Source organism: Lepidochelys kempii, chromosome 8, assembly GCF_965140285.1.
Source record: "Lepidochelys kempii isolate rLepKem1 chromosome 8, rLepKem1.hap1, whole genome shotgun sequence".
NCBI lineage: Eukaryota > Metazoa > Chordata > Testudines > Cheloniidae > Lepidochelys > Lepidochelys kempii.
Window position 1 is genome coordinate 44,586,501 of NC_136387.1, and position 26,818 is coordinate 44,613,318.

Sequence of the window (26,818 nt, forward strand, 5' to 3'; positions counted from 1 at the left end):
ATCCTAATTGCAACAGATCCCTTGTCTTGGGCCTGGGCTCTTGCATATGGCTGGTGCCGGTCCCCCAAACTGTGGTTGTGTGTGTGTGTGTGTGTGAGTGAGTCAGTGAGTGAGTGAGTGAGTGAGTGATTGGCAGCTGGGGTCTCACACCAGTTCTTGCTGTGGAACATTGGCGCCCCCTGTTGCTCCAGCAGTCTGTCCTTGTCAGGGATATTGCTTCCCCAGGATCGCTGTATTGGCTACCACTGGCCCCAGGGCTACTGGGGTCAGCTTGAACCATGTAGCTTCTTCTTCTCTCTTAATAGCAACATTGTTGTTTGCTAATCCTCTGGCACTTCCAGTTTCTAAGATGAGTCTGTGGGTGTTTGGTGCTGCTCATGGTGGTGCACTCATTAGGAAGGTGATGGGTGCTGTAGAAAACTCTATAGATAGGTAGGGGTCCATGCCTCAAGGCCTCTCTTGCATTGAGATCTTTGGTTCCAGCTGGCCCAGGACCAGACACCATCTACAGGCCTGAAAGCTCAGCTCTCTGAGCTGAGGGCTCCTGCTGTGTAGATAAACCTGTATCAGTTCAGCATCTCCATTTTGCTGTGTTTACATGTGGAGTGTTTCTTTGCAAACAAAAGGGCCTATGAAAGCTTCGAGCCTGGAGCACAATCACGAGCTGGGGAGCTACAGCAGGGTGCAGGCTGCACCTCCTCTGCCAGACCCCAGGCAGCCAACACCTCTGCCTGCTAAAAACACGGCATGAAAAAGCCTCCCTTTGGCAGCTCCGCTTCCGTGCTCTGCAGTGCCCTGTCCTGCTGGGTGGCACAGTGTGGGAGCAGCTTGGTGCCCCAGAGCACAGGTTGTGCCTTGGCAGCTGGCACACTGATCTGCCAACTCCATGGGTCTTCTCCTTAGATTACAAGTTCTCTGACCTGTTTATGGGCCCCCAGGGGAAATCCGTGCCTGCCTCGAGGGGACTTTCCACCTGACCGATCCATTACCTCACCTACTGTGGAAGGGCAACCAATCAGGGTCCCTGTGCTTGCCTCTTCCCTCAGCAGGTGAGGCAGTCCATTACCCCACCTCCTCCTCCTCTCTGTACACAAAAGGCTGGAATCACTGGGCCCTCGTTTGGATTCCTCTCTCCTCCATGGCTGCGTACTCGGGTTTGTGGGGTTGCTGATTTGTTACTCTGCCGTTAATTGTTTTTTTATCAAACTTTTTTTTCTAATTTTCACTAAGTTGTTCAGCCTGAACCCTGCCTGCATCAGCTCATGTGTGCTCTGCAGTGGCCTTTTTGGCATGAGTCTGGAGGTGCATATCCAGAGTCCACATCACAACACCCCTATCTTACACAGAACGGAGAGACCAATTCCCAGCCTTTGTGCCAGGAGCGGGGCCCATCTCCATTGCCCATTTCAAACATTTTCAACAGGCTCCTCTATGCTTTCTCCCGCACTGACCCTTCCGCTTGGGAGGAGCATCCCACTCACTGTCCTCCAAACCCCTCCGTCAAACTCCACTCTGCCATGACCTCCGAGAAACCCAACAGGGGTTAGGCAGCCGGTGTGCTGAGGCCTTTCTATCTCATGCTGACCAGTATTGTCTCACTGTTTCGTTATGCTCCCTATCATGCTTCCCCAGAAGTATCCAGGGCTTTGAGATACCTGGCTACCACCTACGATTAGCGTGAGGAGGCCTTGTCTTTACCTGCCATAGGCCAGCTCCCCAACTCCACCTTCCACAGCAACACAAGTAACGCCCTCTAGGCCTACACAGGCCCTGATCTCTCTCTCCAGGTTAGCAGTGGGCACACTCCAACCCCCGAGCATCTCCCTGGAATGTCCAGCCCCTGATTCACTGGCCCCTCACAGGATTTACCGATGCGCTGCTCCCAGAGAAGCAGTGTACCCCAGCTTACCAGTCCCACCTCAGACCACCATGCCGCTTCACACCCAGCACTTAGACATGATTAGAGTGAAAACAGGTACAGGTTTTATTTAACAAAGGCTAGAGATTCAAGTGACAGCAAGTAGAAGTATTGGAGTATTCTGGTTATATATAAAATAATAACATGCATTCTAGAACCTAGATGTAATTAGCTAGTTACCTGATCAGCATCCTGTACAGCAGACAGGAGAAGATCAAGAATGGGCTCTCAAAACTGGAGACTCTCACACAGAACCAACCTTCCACACAAACTTCCACATGGCTGGTCTTTACAAAAATGTGACAAGCCATTTACAATGCACACTTCACTTCTCTACAGAGGAAAAAGGACAGTAAACTATCTAAACTCCTACATGCCACAGGGGGTACAACAGTGGTACCCTCAACTCACCTAACAATATTGTTAATCTATCCAACCACACACTTAGCCTGGCAGAAGAGTCTGTCCTATCTTGAGGACTCTCTTTCTGCCCCACCACCCCCACAAACATGATACAGTTTTGCACTGATCTGGAAGCCTACTTTTGTCATCGCCGAATCAAGGAATATTTTCAACACACCACTGAACAATGCGCTGACCCACAGGAACCCTCCTACCAACACTACAAGAAGAAGAATTCTGCTTGGACTCCTCCTGACAGTCAAAATCACAGACTGGACTTGTACATAGAGTGCTTCTGCAGACGTGCACAGGCTGAAATTGTGAACAAATAGCATCACCTGCCCCATAACCTCAGCCGTACAGAACGCAACGCCATCCACAGCCTCAGAAACAACTCTGATGACATAATCAAAGGGGCTGAGAAAGGAGATGCTGTCGTCATAATGAACAGGTCAGATTATGAACAGGAGGCTGCCAGGCAACTCTCCAACACCACATTCTAAAGGCCACTATCCTCTGATCCCACTGAGGGTTACCAAAAGAAACTATACCATCTGCTCAAGAAACTTTCTGCTATAGCACAGGAACAAATCTACATGGACACACCCCCAGAGCCCCGACCAAGGGTATTCTGTCTGCTACCCAAGATCCATAAACCTGGAAACCCTGGACGCCCCATCATCTCAGGCATTTCTTACAGCAGGATTATCTGGCTATTTGGACTCTGTCCTCAGATTCTATGCTACCAGCACTCCTAGCTATCTTTGAGACACCACCGACTTCCCGAGAAAACTACAATGCATTGGTGATCTTCCTGAAAACACCATCCTGGAAACCATGGATGTAGAAGCTCTTTACACCAATATTCCACACAAGGATGGACTACCAGCTGTTAAGAACAGTATCTCTGCTAAGGCCACGGCACACCTGGTGGCTGTGTTTTGTGACTTTGTTTTCACCCACAACCATTTCAGATTTGGGGACAACTTATATCTTCAAGTCAATTCCACTGCTATGGGTACCCACATGGCCCCACAGTAAGCCAACATTTTTATGAACGCTTCCTCAGCTCTCGTCCCCTAGCACCCCTCCTCTACTTGCGCTACATTGATGACATCATCAGATGGACCCACAGGAAGGAGGCCCTTGAAGATTTCCACCTGGATTTCAACAATTTCCACCCCAACATCAACCTCAGCCTGGACCAGTCCACACAAGAGATCCACTTCCTGGACACTACAGTGCAAATAAGTGATAGTCACATAAACACCACCCTATACCGGAAACCTACTGACCTCTATACTTACCTACATGCCTCCAGCTTCCATCCAGGATACATCACACAATCCATTGTCTAGAGCCAAGCCCTAAGATACAACCAAATTTGCGCCAATCCCTCAGATAGAGACAAACACCTACAAGATCTTTATCAAGCATTCTTAAAACTGCAATACCCACCTGGGGAAGTGAGGAAACAGACTGACAGAGCGAGATGGGTATCCAGAAGTCACCTACCACAGGACAGGCCCAACAAGGAAAATAACAGAACACCACTGGCGATCACGTACAGCCCTCAGTTAAAACCTCTCCAGCGCATCATCAACGATCTACAACCTATCCTGGAAAACGATCCCTCACTCTCCCAGACCTTGGGAGGCAGGCGAGTCCTCGCTTACAGACAGCCCCCCAGCCTGAAGCAAGTACTCACCAGCAACCACACACCACACCACAGAAACACTAACCCAGGAACCAATGCCTGTAGCAAACCTCGTTGGCTACTCTGTCCCCATATCTACTCTAGCAACACCATCAGAGGACCCAACCACATCAGCCACACCATCAGGGGCTCATTCACCTGCACATCTAGAATCATTGAATCATAGAATATCAGGGTTGGAAGGGACCTCAGGAGGTCATCTAGTCCAACCCCCTGCTCAAAGCAGGACCAATCCCCAACTAAATCATCCCAGCCAGGGCTTTGTCAAGCCTGACCTTAAAAACTTCTAAGGAAGGAGATTCCACCACCTCCCTAGGTAACGCATTCCAGTGTTTCACCACCCTCCGAGTGAAAACGTTTTTCCTAATATCCAACCTAAATCTCTCCCACTGCAACTTGAGACCATTACTCCTCGTTCTATCATCTGCTACCACTGAGAACAGTCTAGAGCCATCCTCTTTGGAATCCCCTTTCAGGTAGTTGAAAGCAGCTATCAAATCCTGAAAGCAGCTATCAAATCAGAATCTACTAATGTTATATATACCATCATGTGCCAACAATGCCCCTCTGCTATGTACATTGGCCAAACAGGACGGTCTCTGTGTAAAAGAATAAATGGACACAAATCGGACATCAGGAATGGTCACATACAAAAGCCAGTAGGAGAACACCTCAGTCTTCCTGGACATTCTATAACAGATTTAAAAGTAGCCATACTTGGACAAAAAAACTTCAGAAACAGACTTCAAAGAGAAACTGCAGAACTAAAATTCATTTTCAAATTTAACACCATTAATTTGGGCTTGAATAGGGACTGGGAGTGGCTGGCTCACTACAAAAGCAGCTTTGCCTCTCCTGGAATTGACACCTCCTCATCAATTATTGGGAGTGGACTATATCCACCCTGATTGAATTGGCCCTGTCAACACTGGTTCTCCACTTGTGAGGTAACTCCCTTCTCTTCATGTGTCAGTATATATATGCCTGCATCAGTAATTTTCACTCCATGCATCTGAAGAACTGGTTTTTTACCCTTGAAAGCTTATGCCCAAATAAATCTGTTAGTCTTTAAGGTGCCACCGGACTCCTTGCTGTTTTTGTGGATACAGACTAACACAGCTACCCCCTGATGCTTAGCTAGTTACTGTCATGCCTTACAGAGCAAAAGGCATTTTTCCTGCATTTTACAGCTAGCACTGGCTGTGATCTTCCATTCATAGGATGTCATGCTGTCAGCTTGCCTCCCATATGAAAGATCCAGGTTGTGTCTCTGCATCCTCAGCTATACCCCCACAATCCATTCTCTTCCTATATGTTTCCTTTCATGAAGATTTCACAATCTCTTGATTGACATTTGGTTCAGTAGGTGAACAGGCATTCATTGGGAGGCCCCCAATACACACCTGATCAGATGCAGAGATAAGCATCTTTCACTTCCTGCCTGTAACAAATGTGTCTGAGGTTTGTCACCTTCTGATGACCTGCCTCACCTCCCTGATTTTAAGAACAGTTTTCAGTACAGTTATCTAACTCCTTAAACATTATCCGTACACACATTTTGCAATGATTATGATGACCCGTGGGCTCTTGGGGAGAGAGAGAGAGAGACCTCACCTACCACCCCTTAGTGAATTATTGTGCATGTGTCTGACACAGGGATCCCTGTAGAATCCAGTGCATCGCCTGTGTCCACTGCCAGTTGGCATCAAGAGATCCCTGGGTCACACTCTCCCCTTTGTCGGCTGTATCCATCTGCTTGTTGTCTTACACTTACGGCACATCTACACTGGCAGAGTTACAGCACCGGGAGTTACAGCGCTGCTCAGAGAGCATTGACGGGAAACCGCGGTTGTGTGGCAGCTGCCTGTCAGCTGCCTGCGCAATAGCGTGTTCACATTTGTGGCACTTGCCGCGGTATTCAGAGCGGTGCACTCTGGGCAGCTATCCCACAGAGCATCTATTTCTCTTCTGCTGCTAAGAGTTGTGAGAAGGCGGAGGGGGTTGCAAGGCATCCTGGGTCCTGTCCCAATGCCCTGTGATGCATCGCTTCGCATCCTAGCAATCCCTGTGCGTCCACATTTGGCGCCATCTTTCAACGGTTTGTGTGCTGTGCACCCTGCCTCTTCGGGCTGCAGGAATGTTGACCAGTATGCTGCTTGCTCTGACCAACTCGTCACGAGTGGCAGTGGAGTTCTTCCTTAAACTGCAAAGGCAAGAAGAGTGTGACATTGATCTCACCACGCATAGTAGCTGTGCCATGAGATTGCTTGTGGGCTCGGGAAACAGGCCCTGAGTGGTGGGATCACATCGTGATGCATGTCTGGGATGACGAGCAGTGGCTGCAGTACTTTTGGATGAGGAAAGCCACATTCATGGGACTGTGTGATGGGCTCGCCCCAGACCTGCGATGCAAGGACACGAGAATGAGAGCTGCACTGTCGTTGGAGAAGCGCGTGGCAATTGCACTGTGGAAGCTGGCAACTCCAGACTGCTGCTGATCGTCACTTACCAGTTCAGAGTGGAAAGTCTACCATTGGACTCATGTTGACGGGAATCTGCAGGGCCATTAACTGCATCCTTCTCTGAAAGACCGTGACTCTGGGCAACGTGCGTGACATTGTAGATGGCTTTGCACAAATGGGCTTCCCTAACTGCAGAGGGGAGATAGATGGCACACATATTACAATTCTGGCACCAGACCGCCTAGCCACTGAGTAAATTAATCGCAAGGGGTATTTCTCAATTGTTCACTAGGCGCTTGTGGATCACCGTGGGCGTTTCACAGACATTAACACAGGCTGGTCCATAAAGGTGCATGACGCACACATCTTTCGGAACACTGGCCTGTTCAGGAAGCTGCAAGCAGGGACTTTCTTCCCGGACCAGAAGATCACCATAGGGCAAGTCGAAATGCCCATTTTGATCCTGGGAGACCCTGCCTACCCCTTAATGCCGTGGCTTATGAAGCCATACATGGGGCAACATGACAGAAGCAAGGAGAGGTTCAACAACAGGCTGAGCAAGTGCAGAATGATTGTTGAATGTGGTTTTGGTTGTTTAAAAGCCTGCTGGCACTGTCTCTATGGGAAGCTGGACCTGGCAAATGACAATATTCCTATGCTTATAGCCGCGTGCTGTACACTCCATCATATTTGTGAAAGGAAGAGTGAAAGCTTCACTCAGGGCTGGACTGTAGAGGCTCAGCGCCTGGAGGCTGAGTTTGAACAGCCAGAGACCAGGGCTATTAGAGGGGCGCAGCACGGGGCCACAAGGATCAGGGATGCCTTGAGGCAGCAATTTGAAGCTGAAAGCCGCTAATATTTGCTGCTATACTTGGGAGTGCAGTGCTTGTAATGTTAGGAGGTGATTGGTGCTGACTATGCAATATGTGGGTTTAACATAATTGTATGTTGCTTTGCAGGGCTCTTTTTGCTTTCAATTAATAGAATAATGATTGCTTTCAAACCAACACAATTCTTTTATTAAAAAACAACAACTGGAGGAGAGAAGCAAACCAAAAAAACCCATCATCAGTGAGGGGGATGGGGGAAGGGGTGTCCCAGGATGGCTAAAGATTTGTGTATGTCCAGGGATCATATCCAACCTTCTTCTTTGGAGTACAATGCAGCGGGTACTGTACTTTTTCAGGGCCAAACTGCAGAGGGATGGGTGTTGAGTGCAGTGAGTAGTGGGAGTCCGCAATGCTGGACTGTGATGGGGGAGGAGTGGAATGCCAGGGATATAGACTGGATCCAGGAGATTGATAAGAGTGTGTTAGCGGTGTCTGGGGGGTGCATGGGAAAGAGTTTTGTGACAGCGGCTGCAGGGGAGGGTGGGCGCAGAGCTGCTCGGTTTGAAGAGCTAGTATCACCTGGAGCATGTCTGCTTGTAGCTCCATAACCTTTAAGAGCGGCTCCGTGGCTTCATTCTGGTGTTCCGCATTCTCCTTTCAAAAAAAAAAAAAAGGAGGACTTGTGGCACCTTAGAGACTAACAAAGGTGCCACACGTCCTCCTTTTCTTTTTGCAGATACAGACTAACACGGCTGCTCCTCTGAAACCTGTCATTCTCCTTTCAGTCCCTCTTCTCGCTGTCGTGCCACTCCTTCAATTCCTGTGGAGTGCATTGTAACATCATGCAGAAAGTCCTCCTTAGTTCTTCTTGGCTGCTTTCTAATTCTGTGCAGCCGTTCAGCCACTGGTAACAAAGAGAGAGGCTGGGCTCCCAAGGTCATCTCTGTGAAGTTTAAACACAACATATTACAGAAGCAGTATTTTTTACAACACAGAGAACACTGATTCGGTGATTTAAAACACAGCAAGTACTCACACACTTGTCACTAACTGGCTGACCCCAGGGAAGCACACATGAGCCACAAGCCCCCCCAGATGGTGAGTAGCAGCAGGGGCAGGATAAATCAGTCTTCCCAGACCCTTCTGTACACTGGGCACGTGGCTCTTGGAGAGATCCAGTACTGGGGCGGGGGCTGATAATCATTCCTATCCCCATACTTTCCACAGGATGTGATCATTATAGAAGATATCTCGCTGCTGAGGGTCAGCAGGGAATCAAGGGAGGGACTTCTCCAAGACTGCGGCTTCTGCCCTGACCCCTATGCGGCTTGCGTGTCTGTAGCAATGGTCCTCTCTCCCTCACCCCCCCGTGATGGCACTGTGGTGCTCCCAGTGATAAAGCGCTGTCTATACTGGTGCTTTTCAGCGCTAAAACTTTTGTCGCTCAGGGGTGTGTTTTTTTCACATCCCTGAACGACTAAAGTTTTAGCTCTGAAAGTGGCAGTGTACTGGGTAGAGTGGGTGCTACTATTGTGCAGGGCTTTGGGATAGTGGCACAGGGAGCTGTGTGAGCAGGTGGGGGGTACATGGCAGGTGGATCTAGGTGCTGCAGGGTGTTGGATGTGTTGGCTGGAGCCCTGGGAGGAGGGCGCTAGTACTGGTTGGGCTTGGTTGGTAGGTAGTGATCAGCAGCCCATAGGATTGAGTGTTGGGCAACTCCTGTCGGCATGTGATGCTGGGTAGAGTGAGGAGCCCATTGGTAAGTGTGGCTGGTGCTGGGGGTGTGCGCAATGGTGGAACATGTGGCTGGCACTGACATGTGGGTCGAGTGGTACCAGGGCCTGCTGGTAGCAGGAGACTGGTGATGTGCGTGTACCTGGGCGACAGGTGGGAAGTGCCGCGGCATACAGTGGCTGGTGGCTGGCAGCGGGTGAGGACACGTGGTGAGTTGTGGGTGGCTGGCACCGCAGGTGGTGAGAGGCCCTGGCTGCAGGAAGGTAGGACAGGTGGCACTGCATGGCATGCTCACTGGTTTGCAGAGGGCATTGCTCAGGCGGGGGAGTGCTGTGGGGAGGGGGGGTTCTCTGTGTGGCGCTGAGGATCCTCTTGGCTGCTGGGTTTTGTGCTGAATCTCCCATGAGAGCTGGGGCGGGGTTGGGGGAGACTGTACCATCCTTTGGCCCGCTTTACAGCGCGGCTCCCTCTGCGCACGCGCTACTAGGCTGTGAGCGGAGGATAGAAACTACAACTCCCAGAAATCCCCGCCGGGCGCGCATGCGCGGCGGAGCCATCTTGAAATCTGAGCCGTAATCAAAGAGCCTCAGTGGCAGGAGGTGCCTCGCGGGCGGCGGGAGGTGTCGTGGCGCGGCCGCGCCTTGCCCCGCCCCGAGCCACAAGCGGGGTGCCGGTGGGGTGGGTCGGGTCAGGTCAGGTCAGGGATCGCCAAGGGAAGGGCTGTGGGGTCAGGGGGACTCTGGGGGAAGCCTGAGGGGTCCCTGAGACAGCCTGAGGGGTCAGGGTGTTCCATAAGGGGGTCAGCCTGGGGGGCCAGGGGGAGCCTAAGGTGGGGTCAGGGGTCCCTGGTGTGAGCTTGTGAGATTGGGGATCTCCAGGGTGGGGGGCAGCCTGTGAGGTCAAGGATCCCTGGAGTCAGCCTGTGGGGTGAGGGGGGGCCCCAACGTGGGGGGGAGCCTGTGAGATGAGGGGGTCCCAGTGAATGCCCCCAGGAGATCTATTGAGTGAGCAGGGAGGACTCCCGTAGCAGGCGTGGGTGTGGGTCTGGGTGCTAAGGAGGAAGATGAGGGAGATCTGCCGGATTTGCGCCCGGGAGCTCTGTGGCAACCAGAGACGCTGGATATTCCACACGGCTGCCAAGCTCAACTTGCAGGTGCTTCTCTCCCATGTCCTGGGCAAGGAGCTCTGCCGAGATGGCAAAGCTGAATTTGCCTGCAGCAAATGTGCGTTCATGCTGGACCGCATCTACAGGTTTGACACGGTCATCGCTCGCATCGAAGCCCTCTCCATCGAGCGTTTACAGAAGCTGCTGGTGGAGAAGGATCGTCTCAAGTTTTGCATTGCCAGCATGTACAAGAGGAATAATGAAAACTCTGGTATTGATGACAAAGTTGTTGGGGATGTGACTGTGGACATTTCTGGCCTGCCTGATATCAGATACACGGCCCTTCTTCAGGAGGACTTTGCCTATTCTGGATTTGAATGCTGGACAGAGCATGACGAACATATCCTAGAACCGCATAGCTGTCACACTTCGGAGAGTGTGGGTAACCGCCCAAGGCGATGCCATGGCTGTGCTGTGTTACGTGTTGCAGATGCTGACTATGAAGCGATTTGCAGAGTCCCACGAAAGGTGGCCAGGAGTATCTCTTGTGGGCCTTCCACCAGGTGGCCAGCTAGCGTATGCAATGAGGAATCCTCTGTTTGTGAACCTATAACTGCTGACTCAGGAAATAACAAGGTGCCTGTGGAAGAAGAAAGCATGGAGGAGGGGACTCCTGGGTCCTCTTTTGAATCTTTGGACGCAACGGTGGAGGTCAGCCCTCCACGACAGAAGGATGAGGAAGCAGACAAAGGTGTAAAAGGGAGCGAGAAGTGTGATGATTCCTCAGATGCCCGTACTACTCCAAACTCGTCATTGTATGGGAATAGGTTGGAGCTAGCCCTTAGCCTGATCAAAGCTTTTGACTACAAGCCTGTTCAGAGTCCCAGAGGGAGCAGGTTACCTATTCTAGTGAAATCCATCCTGCCATGTTCCAAGCCTAGCCGTGACCTGGTGGATGGAAGTGCTCTTCCTGGCTCAGTGAATGCTGGTTCTGGTTTCCTCAGTGCAGCCACAAAACCCTTTCCCTTGGAGCTTTCTGACCTGCAGGAGCTGTGGGACGATCTCTGTGAAGATTATCTGCCGCTTCGGGTACAGGTAGAGGTCAATGTACAACATTAGTTTAAAAAAATACTGATCCTGAGACCACTGTGGATTCAGATGTGCTGAGATCATATGGATAGCTAAGTGTAGCCAAACTCAGGTTAGGAATAGGTCGCTGCCTATTAACTATTTAACTGTACCCCCTCTATGCAGTCTGTTCCTTTTCCATGATCAGGTATTGTCTCCCTGCTGTGTTTTGAAGAAGTGAGCCCTCTGGGGCTTGGAGTCTTCACATCTCTCTCTCTCTCCTGTTACTTCCAAAGACTGTATACTAGTGTGGGTCTGAGTCTTAGTTTGCCTCTAGTTTCCTACCAAACAGATACTGCTACTTTATTTTCCCTTGCTACTCTCTATAACTTGGTTTAAATGTGTAAGTTCCACTAAAGGGAATTGTAAACTGCCAGAGACCTCTTCTAAGTGCTGATTTCTTTTGGCCTTTATAACTGCTCTGTTCTGATGTATCAGGAATTTTTCTCCTCTCAGACAGAGTCCTAAACTATAATCCTCCCTCGAAGGATCAGTCCTCAAATGTACACAGCACACAGGAGTACACTGGTATGTTACCTACAGAGACTGTCATCTTTGAGATGGATTTGCTTCAGTGGATGATTTTAGGGCTGGCATTCTAGATATTTGGTTTGCCTCCTGATCCTTTAAAAAGTTCAAGTGATTAGTGGCAGATGCCACCAAAAGCCTGTGAGTTGAAGACTCTGCTTTCAGAGGAATTCCAGGTGTCTTGCCCGCTGTGTTGATTCCAGTCCACATATAGCTCTGGATTTTCTCTGTTTTGCCAGGCCTTAAAATCCTGATTAGTATGTGGCCAGAAAACTACACCTGTAACTACTTTACTACTATGTTAATGAATAGAAAGCCCTAGTCAGCTTCAATTCAGGAATATCCATGTCAGTCTAATTGCATTCACATTAGCAGTCTTAGTGCTGTCTAATGTGCCAGCTAGCCTCTGGGACTAGAAAGATGCTTGTTTATTACTATGGCAACTGTAGCCAGTGGATACATTTCCTATTCAGAGAGCACTGCTGATTCTTTTTCTAGTCTGACATTTTCCAGAGACCTGTACTGTTTCTGCATCAGCTATGACGTGCCTTTATTGACAGGCTAGAAATTGTGCAATGGAGGAACACAAACTGACAAAAGCAACAAATTCAGTGCCAGTCCACTTGTAGCTCATGATTGAAGACCTGCTGACACCACCTGAAAAACCTTCTAGTGAGGAACGGTGCTGCAGCTTCTGCCCTATTCTATAGTCTCTATATCCCTGACTGCTCATTTTTCATTACTGGGGACATTTGTACAGAATTAATAAGATTTTTTTTTCTTAATGCACATCTTTAAAGAGTGGAACAAACATTAATTTGTATATGGATTTAAATGGCTTGGCTTTCTCTCATGTCTTATCATCTTTGTTACATCTCAGAGTTATTTACAAAGGTTTTTCTAAACTCTAGCCTTTGTCACATGTCTGTCTCTGCAGTGATTCATCATGTTGAATTTGCAACTTCCAATTTCTTAACATTTTGTTGCCATGGTATCACCAGCACTCAAGGATTCAGTGCTGGATCTGGCAGAAGGAGAAAGCTCTTACTCACACTCTCTAGATGGCTTTTATACTAGAAATGGAAAGTCAGTTGCCAGCAAAGTAAATAGTTGTATAAATGTTTTTTTCCTTCTTTTCCCCAGTATGAAAACAACTCTTCAAGAACCAAATATTGTGTTCGTTCCATTAACATGGAAATCTGCTGATCACAGGAGTTGCATTGCCCTAAGAAGCTGATATGCTTCTTATCTTTGTTCCTTGCCTAGAATAGCAATCCTTTTAGGTTCATTCATCGCAATTAGGATGTCTCAGAGCATTAAGAGCTGATAGGCAGATGACTTCTTAAGCCTGGTTGGCACTGGCATTTTCTGCAAAATGTTAAACCGCTTTCAGCCTTGCAGCTCCAGAGGCAGTAGCAACAATGCTGGCATAAACTGGCTGCCAGTGCTGTCACCCTTGTTCTGTGCAAACCTGCTCTTGGCAGGGTTAGACAACATGGTGGTTATGAAAGGCAAGTGGGCAATCTATGCTAACGCTCCTATTGCTGCTGTTCCTGCCGCAGGTGCACTGCGGGGGAAAACTTAGAAAATGCCAATGTAGAAAAAATTCTGGGGTGCAGAGATTCTATTTTTGGTGCAGTAGTGCCCCAGTAATGAAGAATTAAGGATGGCAGATCCTAAGTGCCACGACTTGGCTCTTCTAAGTTGGTCATGGCGTGCTCGCGCGCTCTCTCTCTCTCTCTCTCTTTTTTTTTTAAATTTCCTAATGTGTATCAATTATTCAAATACATTAATTTTTAAAAATAATGTAATTGGGGAGGAAGGAGAATTTATGCTTTTTCTTGTGCCTTTTCAGCAGCCTAACTAAAAAGTTACAGTTTGCCTCCTGTAAGATATGCTAGCAGCAGCCTCTGTCTGTGCTCAAGGGCTCCTGGTCAGGCCAGGTAGAACAATATGCAGGGTTGTCAGAGTGCAGAGCTTTATTAAAACCTTAAGTCCCTGGCACTTGTTCAGAAGTGATTGCTGGCCCCATTGCTTACAGCATTAAATATGCTGTCAACCAAGCAAGGCTCTTGTCCCTCCTGAGGACTAGGTCTAGACCAAATTTCAAAGCTCAGCCAAAATGATCTGTTTTAAACCTTTCAAATCTATTATTTGGGGCAGGATGTTAGGCTCTTACAAAAGCAGAGGGACTGAAGAACAAGTGGCCAGTAATTCTTGATTTTTCTAACCAGTAACTAGCTGTGACACAGCGGCTAGCTGATCTCATCTAGCTATGACTGCAGTCAGTGCTTTGGGCCACTTTTAGGTTTTTATTATTCAAATGCAGAGGGCTCCTTGTATTGCTTTCCCAGCAGCGTGACTCTTGTTAACAGCCTCCTCATAGAATATGGGTCATCTCTGGCTGTCAGAGCTGCCTTAAGGTTCCTTCCCCCTTTTTCTGCTCTTCAGCAGCAGTCTGTGCAGCAGTCTGTGCTGTTCCATCCTTCAGAGGTCATGTACACTCTCACCAATCTACCAGAGATGTTGGTGCTTAAGTATCTCACTGCAACCCAGAGACAGAATGCAGCAGTGCCTCGGCAGCTCTTGCTATTTGATTTATTTATATTGCCAGGTATCATGATCATTTCCCCACCATGTTGTTTGCTGTACAAGCACAGGGTCCAGCCTCCCAGCCCTGAAGAGCTTACATCTGAAACTGGGAAAAATTAAAGGCTTGGGAGGGGAAGGAATATCGCATTCAAGCAAAGTGGTCAGGGTGGTGCTAGTCATAGACTTGTTGGTACAGTTTTTGTCCCCCTTTAGCTTATTATAGAAGAATGGAGGGAGAGCAAATGAGAGGATGGGGTGCAGGAGCAGAAAACAGGAGCAGAAAAGTGGAAGAGGGGGATGAAAGAAGGGGAAGAGGGTCATTGAGGGGGAGGGCGAGAATATGAGGCGGGGAGTGGGGAATAAAGGAGGAAGGCAAAGAAAAATATCAGACTGGACCAGGAGGGTGAGAAGGAATGGGGGTGCGGTGGGGGGGGGAAGCAGGAGAAGGTTGGAATCAAACATCAGTCAGCAGAGAGAAAACAATACCCAGTGTTCAAAGGCTGAAGAGCATTGTGCTGCCCCCAGGCATTCAGGGCTTCTGTATGCTTGCTGTTGCTGGGGAAGCACCCGCTCCTTTGAGCCACCCATCTCCTATGGTCATAGGAGAGGAAAACTCAGTGAAATAGAGCTAGTCAAAGTGAGCTGCCATGTGAGCTGTGTGTAGGGTTGCCTGGAGCTGGCTTTGTTGTCTCCTTGCTCCTACTCCAGAAAGTCTGGCCGAGGCATTCTTAAATCTTCAGCAGGAAGGCAATAGTGAATCTGGGCAGTGGCTGCATTTTCCCTGATAATCGTTGTTTACTATTGCTGCTGATACCCAAAAGCGTGCTTCTCACCTTCCAGACAGAATGGGTCTGAACTCAGCCCCAGAGAGCTTACAGGCCTAATTTGATGTGAAGGAGTGAGACAGTAAGGAGGGCGATGACAGAAGTGTCAATCAGATTGTTATGTGATTACTCAGCGGGTGCTGGCTGGCACACACAATGCTGCGACAAGGAAGGTGTGGTTTTTTTTTTCTTTTCTTTGCTTTCCAAGTAAATTGATGTCTGTCTTGGCTAACTTTTTCAGGCCTAGTGGCAGAAGCAAGTGGGGAGACCCGAACTAGAAGTGTTGGCCTCACAAATCATCTTAGAAAGGGCATTCCATGCATGTTGTGGGAGCAGGCAATGATATTTGTGGATAAAGTAGAGCACTGAGGTTGGCATCACGGGGAGTGGAAGGAGGAGATCAGTGCAATGCATGGGGAGTGCAGAAGGAGATAGCTAAGTTATGGAGAATCGTGAAGGGTGATTACAAGAATCTTGGGCTGGACATTGTGTAGACAGGAGCCAGTTTAGTGATTCAAAGAGGGTGGGAAATAGGTTCCAGTCTGGTGGTGAGGAAGGTGATCTTAGTAGCAGCAGCATTTTGGATGGATTGAAGGGGGTGATGTGGGTGCCAGGGAAGCCCCTGAGAAGATTACAGTAATAGGGACAGCAGGTAAGGACCTGAACAAGAGTGTTTGCTGTTAGGTCGGACAGAAAAGGTCAGGTCCTGATGATGAAGTGTCAGGACTGGCTGGGTGTGACGGCAAGGGAGGAGGCAGCGATTATCCTGGGTTATATGCTGAGGAACTGGTGGTGGTCTAAGGTGAAGGGAGTTTCAGAAGGAAGCTAAATTCAGCTCTGGCTATGTTAAGCTGACTGCTAGGCACGCGGGAGGGATGGGATTGGAGTGGGGGAAGTAGATTGGTGAGTTGCTGGCTGGAGATGGTAGTTGAAGCTGTATGAACAGATGAGATCACCCAGTGAGAGGGTGTAAAGTGAGAACAGTGGGCCAAGAACAGACCCTTGGAAGGGGAGGAGGTCCCTGAAGGATCAGCCAGACATGCAGCAAGAGAGGGTGGAGGTGCAGGTGGCAGGATGTTGAGAAGGTGGCTATAAGGAGCAGATGTTTTGAAATCCACATTAGGAGCATAGGCGCCAACTTTTTCCGGCGCTGGTGGGTGCTCGACCCTGGCCCCGCCCTGACTCCACCCCTGGCCCGCCCCCATTCCAACCGTGTCCCCAAAGTCCCCACCCCACCCCAACCTCATCCCTGCCCCTATTGGACTCCTTCCCCAAATCCCCGCCCTGGCCCCGCCTCTTCCACAAGCGCGTTGCATTCCTGCTCCCTCCCAGCGCATGCCGCTGCGAAACAGCTCTTTTGCAGCAGCAAGCGCTGGGTGCTACAGGGAGAAGTGGGGAAGGTGCACTCAGGGGAGGAGGTGGAGGTGAGCTGGGGTAGTGGGGCGGGGAGCTGCTGGTGGGTGCAGAGCACCCACTAATTTTTCTCCATGGGTGCTCCAGCCACCGAGCACCCACAGAGTTGGCGCCTATGGTTAGGAGGGCCACCACCACTCTGAGCACTGAACAGAAACCAAGAAAGGACTCAGGCCACCCATCCTCTCTTTTGTCTCTCCAGAATCTGCCTGAGGACCATCAGCAGCTGACTCAGTGTGACTCTGTGGCGAGTGGGCATGTGTCTGAATCGCACGCTGCTGAGCTGCAGGACAAAATCCAGCAGTACAATTCCACCAACAAGGTATTTGTTCACTGGCAGCACGTTCAGCTTCTTGAGGATTCTCGTTTACCTTAATTAGCAATAGCCATGAAGGGTCATTGCAGGCACTGGAAGTTGCCCAAACTGAGATGGTGCTATTGGCCTTCAACAAGGCTAGGATGTGCTTCCTTTCCTATAGCTATGCTATGCAGCTTCCTTCCTTATGCCAGTTCTAAAGCAGTGTTTGAAAGACCTTCCCCTATGCCAGGGGGACTCCATAGAGCCATTGGAAGAAAGATGCCTACATCCCTGAGCTCCACCCACTGCCTGCCCCTCCTGCTCTGGCTTCTTGGCTGCTGCTTCTCTATGGTGAGCCTTCTGCAGGCAAAGAGAGGGAAACTGCCATGGAGACAGCTGGCCTCCTTTTGGTGTGGGGTGAAGGAGGTCAGCCTGCAGAGGGGCCTGCCCTAGCATCCTTTTAAAGGGCATGAATTAAAAATTAGCTGAACAAGAAGATGGCCAGCCTAGTGGCAGGTTAAATGAATACACATGGGAAGGCATAGCTGGTTTTATGTATGCCCATTGTGGTGTTGTAAATTAACTGTAACCAATCAGGAAAACACCACAGAAGTTATTGTGAACAGCTCCATGCAAACTTCTGCTCAGTGTGCAGCAGCAGGCAAAATTGCAAAGTGTTTTACCACCCCTTTCTTAACACTGCTAAACATAGTCTGTTACAGTGCTCTTGTATAAATCCGTTGTCGTCCATAGCTGGAACACTTAAGTTCAGTTTGGCCAGCCTTGCTCAGGAAGGATAACTCCAAAAGAGAAAGGTCTGGAGAACAGCAATGAAAATGATTAGGGGTGTGGAATTAAAAAGACAAGGGCAATTTAGTTTCAAAAGAAGCCAAATAAGAGGTAACGTGCTAGGTGTATAAATTAATGAGCGGTATAGAGATGGTCATTTGGGAGTATTTGAGAATGAGTGTGGTATCAAGGCCATTATAGATATTTACCTTCTCACAATAAAAGATGTTTAAAAGGCAACATTTAAAACTGATTAAAATAAACACTTTTATTAAGCAACTTAATCTGTGGAAGTCACTTCCACATGCTGTTATGGAAGCAGTTGAGCAGGATTGAGAAAAGATTTATCTTCTATTACACTAGTGAGGATGAAAACATAGGAGGTGCTTTGGCACTCATGTTTCAGGGCATAAACCAGCCTTCCCCTCCAGCCATGATGTTGCAAAACTTCTGTGTGGCAGGGGAACCCCTAATCAGCACCTACCACTCCAGCCCCAATCAGGGAAATGGGTTGGGGCTGGGTAACTAGCTAGGACTGGCCTGGAAACTGGCCCCACCTGCCAGCCTCATTAACAGGGGCTAAATGCTTGGGAGGCCAAAAAGGGAGAGTAGGCTCAGAAGGAGCCAGGAGCCTGCTACCCTGTTGCCATGGAGGCCTGTGCTAGGCCAAACCTGTAAATACTCTGTAAATATTTGGAGCTTGGTGGTGGGGACCAGACACAGGAATAAAGAGCATGGGTGTTGCACCAGCTTGAGGTGGTCCTGACTCATTGGGGAGGATTTCACTGTGTTGAAGCTAGGACACTGGGCTGGATGGACCATGCATTTGCTCGAGTATGGTGTTACCTAAATCCAGGCAGTTGCTGCAAGAGTGAGTGGCTGGATGGAGGGTGCTACCTGGAGAAAGGGAGGAAGAGTGTAAATATGTAGCTGTAATGCTCTAGCGGTACTGGGTGAGTTGGAGGGAAAGGAAGTGGCCTCTGGGATATGTGGGTTCTGTTCGGAGGTTCCAGATCTCCGGGAGTACCAAGGGCTGGAACCTCTCCTCCCCTTTTGAAAGGGTTGGGGAAACGAGTAATCAAAACTGGGAATGGCATTAGGCAGCTGAGTGTTGGAGACTGTATCAGACAGAGTAAGCAGGATTCCAGCCCCTCCCTCAGACTGGATCACTGGGGGCTGGAAGCACAGGTTCTGACTTTCCAAAGTGCCGGAGGCTGCGTGACCCCAGCTCTATCCCAGGCCCTGCCCCCACTCCACCCTTCCCCCAAGGCTCCACCCCGCCTCTTCCCACCCCTGCCCCACCTCTTCCTGCCCAGTTCAGTCCCCTCCCCCAAGCACGCCATGTCCTCACTCCTCCCCCTCCCTCCCAGCCTCCTGCATGCTGCGAAGCAGCTGATTGCGGCGGGGGGAGGCATGGGGAGAGAGGGGGAGGCACTGATCCACAGGGCCCACTGGGGTGGTGGGAAGAAGCTGATGGGGAGGCTGCCAGTGGGAGCTCAGCACCCACCATTTTTTCCCCCATGGGTGCTCTAGCCCCAGAGTCAGCACCTATGGCTGGAAATTGGCCTCAGTCCCTGTGAAAGAAGGGAAGGCCTTGCATTGCCTTGTTGCTATTTTCTCCACCCAGATCAGGAGCAGCAGAGCCAGGCTTCAGAGGGAGCCACTTTGATCTTGGTCTGGGGAAATAAAGAGGAACCTCTGGGCTCTGTGGACTCAGTATGGTGTGGAGGGATTCTTGGGGGCAATTTGAGGACCTTTTGGGCTTGGTAACTAAACCGTTGTGTTCTCTGTGTTCAGTTGCTGCAGGAAAAGCTAAATGAGATGAATTTTGAATTAAAATCTGTCCAGGAAGCATCCCAGAGACAAGATCGTACAATCCAGAGTCTGAATGAGGCCCTGAAGAGCAAAGAAAGTGAGGTAACTAGCACTGCTGGGGAGGGCCGGTGCTGTGCCCTTGTATAGGAAATGTGGATGCAGGGAAGCATGCTATTCTAGCAGCAATTCAGAAGGAACCCTTCAGTCATCCTTGGACCTTGCTCATTTCTCCTGTGACTTGTTTCTGTCAAAGCACTTACAACAGGCAGAGGCAATCTGTGCCCAAGACTCCTTGAGGTGTGGGGCTTGCTAACGGTTGGGTGTCCTATCCCCTATCTTGCAGACAGAGGAGCTGTATCATGTGATTGAAGGGCAGAATGAGACCATGGCCAAACTACGAGACATGTTACATAGAAGCCAGCTTGGACATTTGCAGGTACTTCCCTGTGGGCCCCTCCATCCCCCAGAAGTGAGGGGCCTTTGCCTTTAAAAGAAAATTGAAAAGCGTTGGGTATTTCACTGTCACAGGCTCCTTCATTGTTCTGAACAGCTCTCGTGAGCTCACGCTTAAACACTCTCACGTTTCTGTTCTATCTTGTCAGACCTCGGAGGGGCTATCCCCTTCCCAGCAGCAGCACATGGCACTGCTAGATCTGCAGAACACACTCTTCTGCACCCAGCTGGAGATACAGCAGCTGAAGAGGGGTCAGCGGCAGAAAGAACACCAACTGGCTGAAGCCAGGAGAGCTACCCAGCTTCTTGAGGCTGCTGTGCAGGAGGAACAGCAGCTGAAAGAGGTGTCATGGAAACACAATCAGGTACGGCATGCTTCAGCAGTTGAGCATGGCCTGATGCCACATGCAAATGACAGTAAAGTGTTTTTGCATATGAAGAATACAAACCAATGACCTTCATAATGCTTATATTAGCTGAATGTCTTAAGTGGGTACTGTGCTGTGCATTCTCTGTCTAATTCATGTTAGCTTACATTCAGTAGTACGTGCACACAATCAGTGCAGAGACTGAATACAGTGGATCAGTAGTGGCACTTACTGGTATGTTTTAACTGGTACAAATGTCCTGTTTCTTTTTGTGATGCTGTATTCCTCTTTCTTCAGTGGATTAGCTGGGGTAGACTTAAAAATTTTCCTGTGCATGTAAGAACCATTTTTTAAATCCCCTTTTCTAGCCAGAGTTGAGGTTGAAAGTTTTCATCAGTTTTAAAGTTGTGCCGTCACCAACAAATTTTCACTTTGCGGGGAAAAAAAAGTGCAGTTAGGGAATTGAGTGCAGAACCCCAATTCCACTTGCTTGTCAGTTTCACTACCAAACTTCATGTGGTTGGACCCACTTTGATAGTGACTTTCTGAAGAAGTTAAGAGTTAGTTGCACCGTTCTTGCGCTGGGCACAAAATAATACGTGGAACTAAAGAGGAATGTGGCTGGTCACTTTGGTGAGATGGACGGATTTAGAGTTTAAAAATCACTAAATGTCTCTGTGTAATTTCAAAGAAGAAGTAATAAATGTTTGAAAGTTTGCTTTGGTGGCTGTGCTGTACAAAACTCCTACTCAGCATGTAGGTAAGTAATCAGATGTGTCTATGTGGAAATGTATAAAACTCCGTAGCAATGGAGGTAGGGAATAGGAACCCGCAACTTGAGACATACTCAGCCACGGTCCACACTGACATCTGTCCATGCAGCTGTGGAAACCCTATCTCCATCTACATGTGTGCTACACATGTACTGAGCCTAGCTTCCATAAGCCGAACCACGTGGAGATATTCTTCGGTGCTCCATCCATATGTTTGCTGAAGGGTTAGCATCCCCATCTCCTGTGGAAGGAGGTCAGGCTCTCAGTTTTCTGATCTGAATGACAGAAGCCTATAACATCTGAATCCTACTGAACTTGTGGTATGCTCTCCTGCAGCCCAGCCTACCCTTATCCTGTTGAATCTCACAAGGTAAACATGCTTCTGAAGAAGTGGGGTTTTTTACCCACAAAAGCTTATGCCCAAATAAATCTGTTAGTCTTTAAGGTGCCACCAGACTCCTTGTTTTTAACAGGATAACAGCAGCTCCTGAGGCTGTCTCCATCTTTGGTATGACTGACTGACAGGGCTTCCTGTTAGCCTTTTGGCTTCTAGTGGGGAAGTGAGTATCTTATGGCAAAGAAGTGAGAAGTGTGTTTCCTTTCAGGAGCTGCGCGGTGTTGTGCAGCAGGTACAAGCAGAGCTGCAGCACAAGGCTCAGCAGCTGCGGACCCTGGAGGGGGAGAGGTGCTGTGAGATCCGGGCCGAGGAGCAGCGTGTTCAGCGTTTGAGCCAGAGGCTGGCTCACAAAGAACAGCTTCTGCAGGTGAGGTGAAAAATTATGCGAATCAGGGATTAAGCTCACCTTGGAATTTGAGTGCTGGCAACCACGTGACTATGTGCAGCTCTCCAGGGCCTGTCGTCAGAGAGATTGGAGTCTGAGGGCAACCCTCTGGCTACAGCCACAGGGAGGGACCTGTAGCTGGGGCTGAGTCGTACTGGCGAGCCCTAACTGGGGAGGGAATAAGACAGAATAACACTGACCTGACCTGTGGACTCAGCCATCCTTTGAGTATGGAGAGAGGAGAGTGAGGTCAGAGAGAAGTTCTCTGACCTTTCCTTGCTCTGACCTCAGAAATCCTGGTACTGGCTCAGTAATGTTGGTGTCTGTGCTGATGTGTGCTTATGGGGCCCCTTCAGGAATCCCGGGAACTTCTGCAGTGTTGGCAGAGCTTGGAGAAGAACCCTGTGGTGACTGACGCTATGCTGGAGAAGTTGCAGCAGCGAGTCAAAGACCGAGATGCTGCTCTGGAGGTAAGCACAGGACATTCCAGCACAATCTTCCCTGTCCTTTCCCTGAGCTCAGTCCCTGGGGTCCTGTGGGGGTGGGTAGGCACAGCATCCCTTGTGCTTTGACCTCCCTTGCCCGGGTTGGTATCCCCTCCTCTCCCTTTCCCTGGGGCTGTTCCCACTTTCCCACCCCCATAGAGTGAGCTGAGTTCTCCCACCTAGTGTGAAGTCGACTGCATGGCGAGAGAATTCAGGATGCTGTTCCCACGCAAGGGAGTCTCTCTATGACCTCTACGTCTCCTTTTCTCTCCCTGTAGCGAGCAATAGATCAAAAATTTTTTGCTGTGGAAGAGAGAGAGCAAGAGCTGAGACAGCTCCATCTCTCCGAGAGAGAGCGGGAGCACGACTTGGAGAGACTGCGCAGCGTCCTGTCCAGCAATGAGGCCACCATTCATGTAAGTGTGAGCCCCTCCCTGTGCAGTGCACCTATGGTGTCGGTGATCAGCAGAGCTCCCGACTCAGCTTGCCACAGCATTCATTCCATTGGTGTGGCCAGCCCCTTATGTTAGTGCTTTGGCTGCCTCATCGATTCCACGGCCAGAAGAGACCACTGTGATCATCTAGTCTGATCTGCATTAAACAGGCCAGAGACCTGCCCCACAATTTTAGAAAAGATCTTGATTTAAAATGGTCAGTGATGGAGAATCTACCATGACCCTTAGGAAATTGTTCCAATGGTTAATTAGCTTCACTGTTAAAGATTTATGCCTTATTTCGAGGTTGAATTTGTCTAGCTTCAGTTTCCAGCCATTGGATGGTGTTAGACCTTTCTCGGCTAGGTCGAAGAGCCCATTATTAAATATTTGTTCCCGTGTAGATACTTATAGACTGTGGTCAAGTCACCCCTTAACTTTCTCTTTGTTAAACTAAATAGATCTCCTTGGGTCTGTCACTATAAGGCATGTTTGCTAATCCTTTATTCATTCTCCTGGCTTTTCTCTGGTGAGTGTTTGCTTAGCATACTGGCTGGCATACATCCTCATCCCTCCCCACGAGGCAGTTTTCTGATGGCCTCCTGCATCTGGGGAAGGAAGTGGTTAAACTAATTGTTCCATGTGGCATTTCTCAGCTGGATGCTGAGGTGGAAACTTTCCTTAGGGAGTGAATGTAATGGCTGTTTGGGGCTGCACAAAAGGGTAGAAGAGACTGAATAGTTTCAATCCTGTTTACTTAAGTGCACAAGAAACTACTTGGGCCTCAGTGTGTTCCTGGTTTTCTTTCTGGTCCCTAGAGCATGGAGAGCCTGCTGAAAGCCAAGACGCTGGAACTAGAGCAGGTGTCGGCAACCTGCCAGAACCTCCAGTGGCTGAAAGAGGAAGTCGAGGCGAAATCCAGCAGCTGGCAGAAGGAGCAGGAGGGGATAATACAGCAGCTGCAGACCTCTCTGCATGACAGGAACAAGGAAGTGGAAGTAAGGCCCATGCTCCCTGCTGCAGTGCCTCCATCCATTCCGTCTTCGGGTGGGATCCCTGAGCACTACTGCCAGGCCTCTGGGCCACTCACTCAATGCCGCTGTGCCATCCTGCTCCCCTTGGAGGGGGTGTCAGACTCATTACCCTGACTTGGTGGGGCGGGGTGTGTGTGGGTGGGTGGGACTCTTAGCCCTGCTCTGCTCCTCTTGGAGATTCCCCAGTGTGTCACCTTTTTAAATTTCTGTGCTCTCGGCCGCAGTGCAGAGGAGGGAGCACATCGGAGGCGATGTAAAAATATCTAAACTAGCATAGTCCTCAATTTGAGAGCACCAACAATTGCCAGCTTGTGGAAGCAAAGGCTCTCCCTACAGAATGGAAGCACAGAGGCACATTGGCCTTTGAGTGACATGCATGGCCCAGCCCCTTCCATATGTGCTGCAGGAAGAGCGGGGGCGAGCCAGGAAAGCTGCTCCCTGGAATCCTGGCAGGCTCTCGCAATGCTGCGTTGGCATAAATGCTTGCTGTGCGTAGATTCTCTGATGGTGACTACACATGATCAGAGGGGTGCTCCCAGGCTGCACAGCCATTCATCCCCAAGTGCCAGGCTTCTCTGAGCATGGAGATGGAACATTTCAACCCCTTTCTCCCTCCTTTTCCCCTAGGAGCTCACAGCAACCTTGCTCTGCAAGCTGGGCCCAGGGCAGGGTGAGATTGTGGAGGAGCTGTGCTTGCGTCTCCAGCGTAAGGAGAGGATGCTGCAGGATCTCCTGAGTGACCGATACAGACAGGCTGGAGAGCATGAGACTGAACTTCGGGAGCTACTTCAAGCCGTGAGTGCCCGGGAGCAGCAAAGCCGAGTGAGTTGTGCTCAGAGCAGCCGCCGACCAGCATGGCTGTGATGGGTCTGTTGTGTGGAAACTGGTCTGCAGTCTCTGATGCCATTCAGGGAGCTGCAGGAAGTGTCTTTTATGTTTCAGAACCACACAATAGTGAGAACATCCCACTCGCCCATGTTAATACAGAGTAAGGTTACAAATATCAATGTGTTGTCTGTGGGAAATTCTCAGAATTATTACCATAGAGCAGCGTTTGCTTGTCCACGTGCCCCACAGACCTACGTTGTGAAACCTGGGAGCACTTCTTGTGCACCCAGATCAGGGATTGCATGTGCATATTGTTGGGTTGGGGAGAGGAAGGTGTGCAGATTTCGGCTTGTACACATTCACAGGGCATTGTGTGCACACGTACCACCACTGCCTGGCCAGTAGTCATGGGAAGGATGAACCCTGGAGCCCTTTCCCAGAGCTGGGTGGAGCCATCTGCCCTGCCTAGAATCAGAAGGGTGGAGGGGCAGTATGGGGGGAGCTCTGGCCATTGTATATTAGCTGTATTTAACAGTCAAACTAGTACTCGGGACTATTGTGTGCACTACCAGGGAGTTAATATTGCCACAAGAGTCTTACCCTCCGCATTGCCTGCGTTCTGTGCATTGTGGTCAGTTTTAAATGTCAGTGGAGTTTTGCATTGAATTTCCCTTTTTAACAACAGGATTAAAAAGCCAAGCTCCCAGCTATCTCCTCACAGCATTTGCCTCCCTTTTCTCCTCCAGCTTCTATCCTCATCCCCTCTGTCCTTCCAGGCCTCCTCCCATATTGCTGCACTCCACAGCCCCCATGCCATGGGTGAGTTTTCACCATCCCAGTCAAAGGTTTGGTAGCACTGCTGAAAAGTTATGCAGCAAAGGCTGGGTCAGTGAAAGCAGGGGGCTGTGATGGCAGTGCTGTAGCATTGATTGTTATGTGTGCTGCCACAAAGCCCATAGCAAAGTCTCCGGTTAGGGTTGGCTTGGGACTCCTGATCTCCATCCAGCAGCAAGTGATTGGTAAATCTGTCCTTATGTTGCCAGAGCAAGGAGTCAGGGCCACGATTTGTGCCAGTGGCCACCTGAGACCCAACTCTTTGTCACCTCTGCTTCTCTTCTCTCACCTTGCTTTCCCGCTGCGTCAGGTGGCTGCCAAGAAGATGGTGCAGGCTCTGACAGAAAAGAGTGGTGAAGTACAATTCCTGCGCCAGCGGCTGGTGGAGAAGGAGCTGGGGAAGAACCTAGCAGCTGATAGCAGGATCCTCCTCCAGAAAGACAAGCAGCCCTTTCAAGTAGGAATTGTGCACTGGATTGTTCTGTCTTTTGCATGCTGCCTCAGGACGGGGAAGAGAAGTGATTGCTGTAGCAGCAGAGGGGAGAGAGAGGCCTGTGGGAAGAAAGCAGATGCAGAGAGATAACAGAAGGGGGTGATGAGATGCACTTGGCAGGGAGGAGTGATTGAGCACTGGGCGTGTCACATGGAGGCCCTTGGCAGCTGTTGATATTTACTATTTGTATTGCTGTAGTGCTTAGGAGTCCACTCATAGACCTGGACCCCGTTGTGCTAGGCACAAACAGAAAAGACCCTCCCTGCTAAGGGGAGGCCAGCTGAGATCAGAACATCCTGATCTGAATTCCACAGCTTTTTCTCAGTCGCTCAGCAGCCCCTTCCCCACAGATCTGCTGAGAGCAGACACTGCTGGTGTGGGCAGTATTGGAGCCCCAAAAAGGATGCAGGGCGGGAATCAACCTCCCAGAAAGTCATGGTCCAGCCTTGGCTGGGAGCAGGAAGAACTAATTTTAAGCCTGCTAATTCTTAGCAGAGCCTGTCGCATGTACCCACATTTAATTATTTCATCCTCAATAGTCAAGTGTTTTTAAACCCACTTTGCTGGGAACCCCTTTGTGACGGGTTCTCTCACAGAGACCCCCTTGGGACTGTCCTCTGACGAGCTGAAGTTACCTCTGAGCCCGTTTTCCCTGCTAGCTTGGGACTCCAGAACCCTACCTTGCAGCAGGCTAGCGTGTCTGGCTCAACAACACAGACCCAGGTCTGGTCCATGCCCCCAAAGCTGCAGGCTTTAACCAAAAACTTCTCAGCAGGTCA

The 26,818-nt window shown here is 49.7% G+C and overlaps 1 protein-coding gene across 14 annotated transcripts in view; it reads left to right on the forward strand.

Moving 5' to 3' along the window:
- The window catches only part of PDE4DIP (phosphodiesterase 4D interacting protein), a 150,196-nt gene that overhangs the window by 66,997 nt on the left and 56,381 nt on the right, over positions 1 to 26,818 (forward strand). For 3 of the 14 annotated variants that reach the window (XM_073356286.1, XM_073356285.1, XM_073356284.1), the window contains exons 1-11: positions 10,088 to 11,263; positions 16,856 to 16,975; positions 19,538 to 19,657; positions 19,899 to 19,991; positions 20,158 to 20,373; positions 21,755 to 21,913; positions 22,288 to 22,401; positions 22,695 to 22,832; positions 23,669 to 23,848; positions 24,512 to 24,706; positions 25,857 to 26,003. In XM_073356286.1, the coding sequence (XP_073212387.1) occupies positions 10,127 to 11,263; positions 16,856 to 16,975; positions 19,538 to 19,657; positions 19,899 to 19,991; positions 20,158 to 20,373; positions 21,755 to 21,913; positions 22,288 to 22,401; positions 22,695 to 22,832; positions 23,669 to 23,848; positions 24,512 to 24,706; positions 25,857 to 26,003 (2,619 nt within the window). In that variant the 5' untranslated portion in view covers positions 10,088 to 10,126. Of the gene's footprint in view, positions 1 to 9,990; positions 11,264 to 16,855; positions 16,976 to 19,537; positions 19,658 to 19,898; positions 19,992 to 20,157; positions 20,374 to 21,754; positions 21,914 to 22,287; positions 22,402 to 22,694; positions 22,833 to 23,668; positions 23,849 to 24,511; positions 24,707 to 25,856; positions 26,004 to 26,818 lie in introns of those variants that run through there. The other 11 variants (XM_073356288.1, XM_073356287.1, XM_073356289.1 and 8 more) reach the window with 7 other exon arrangements.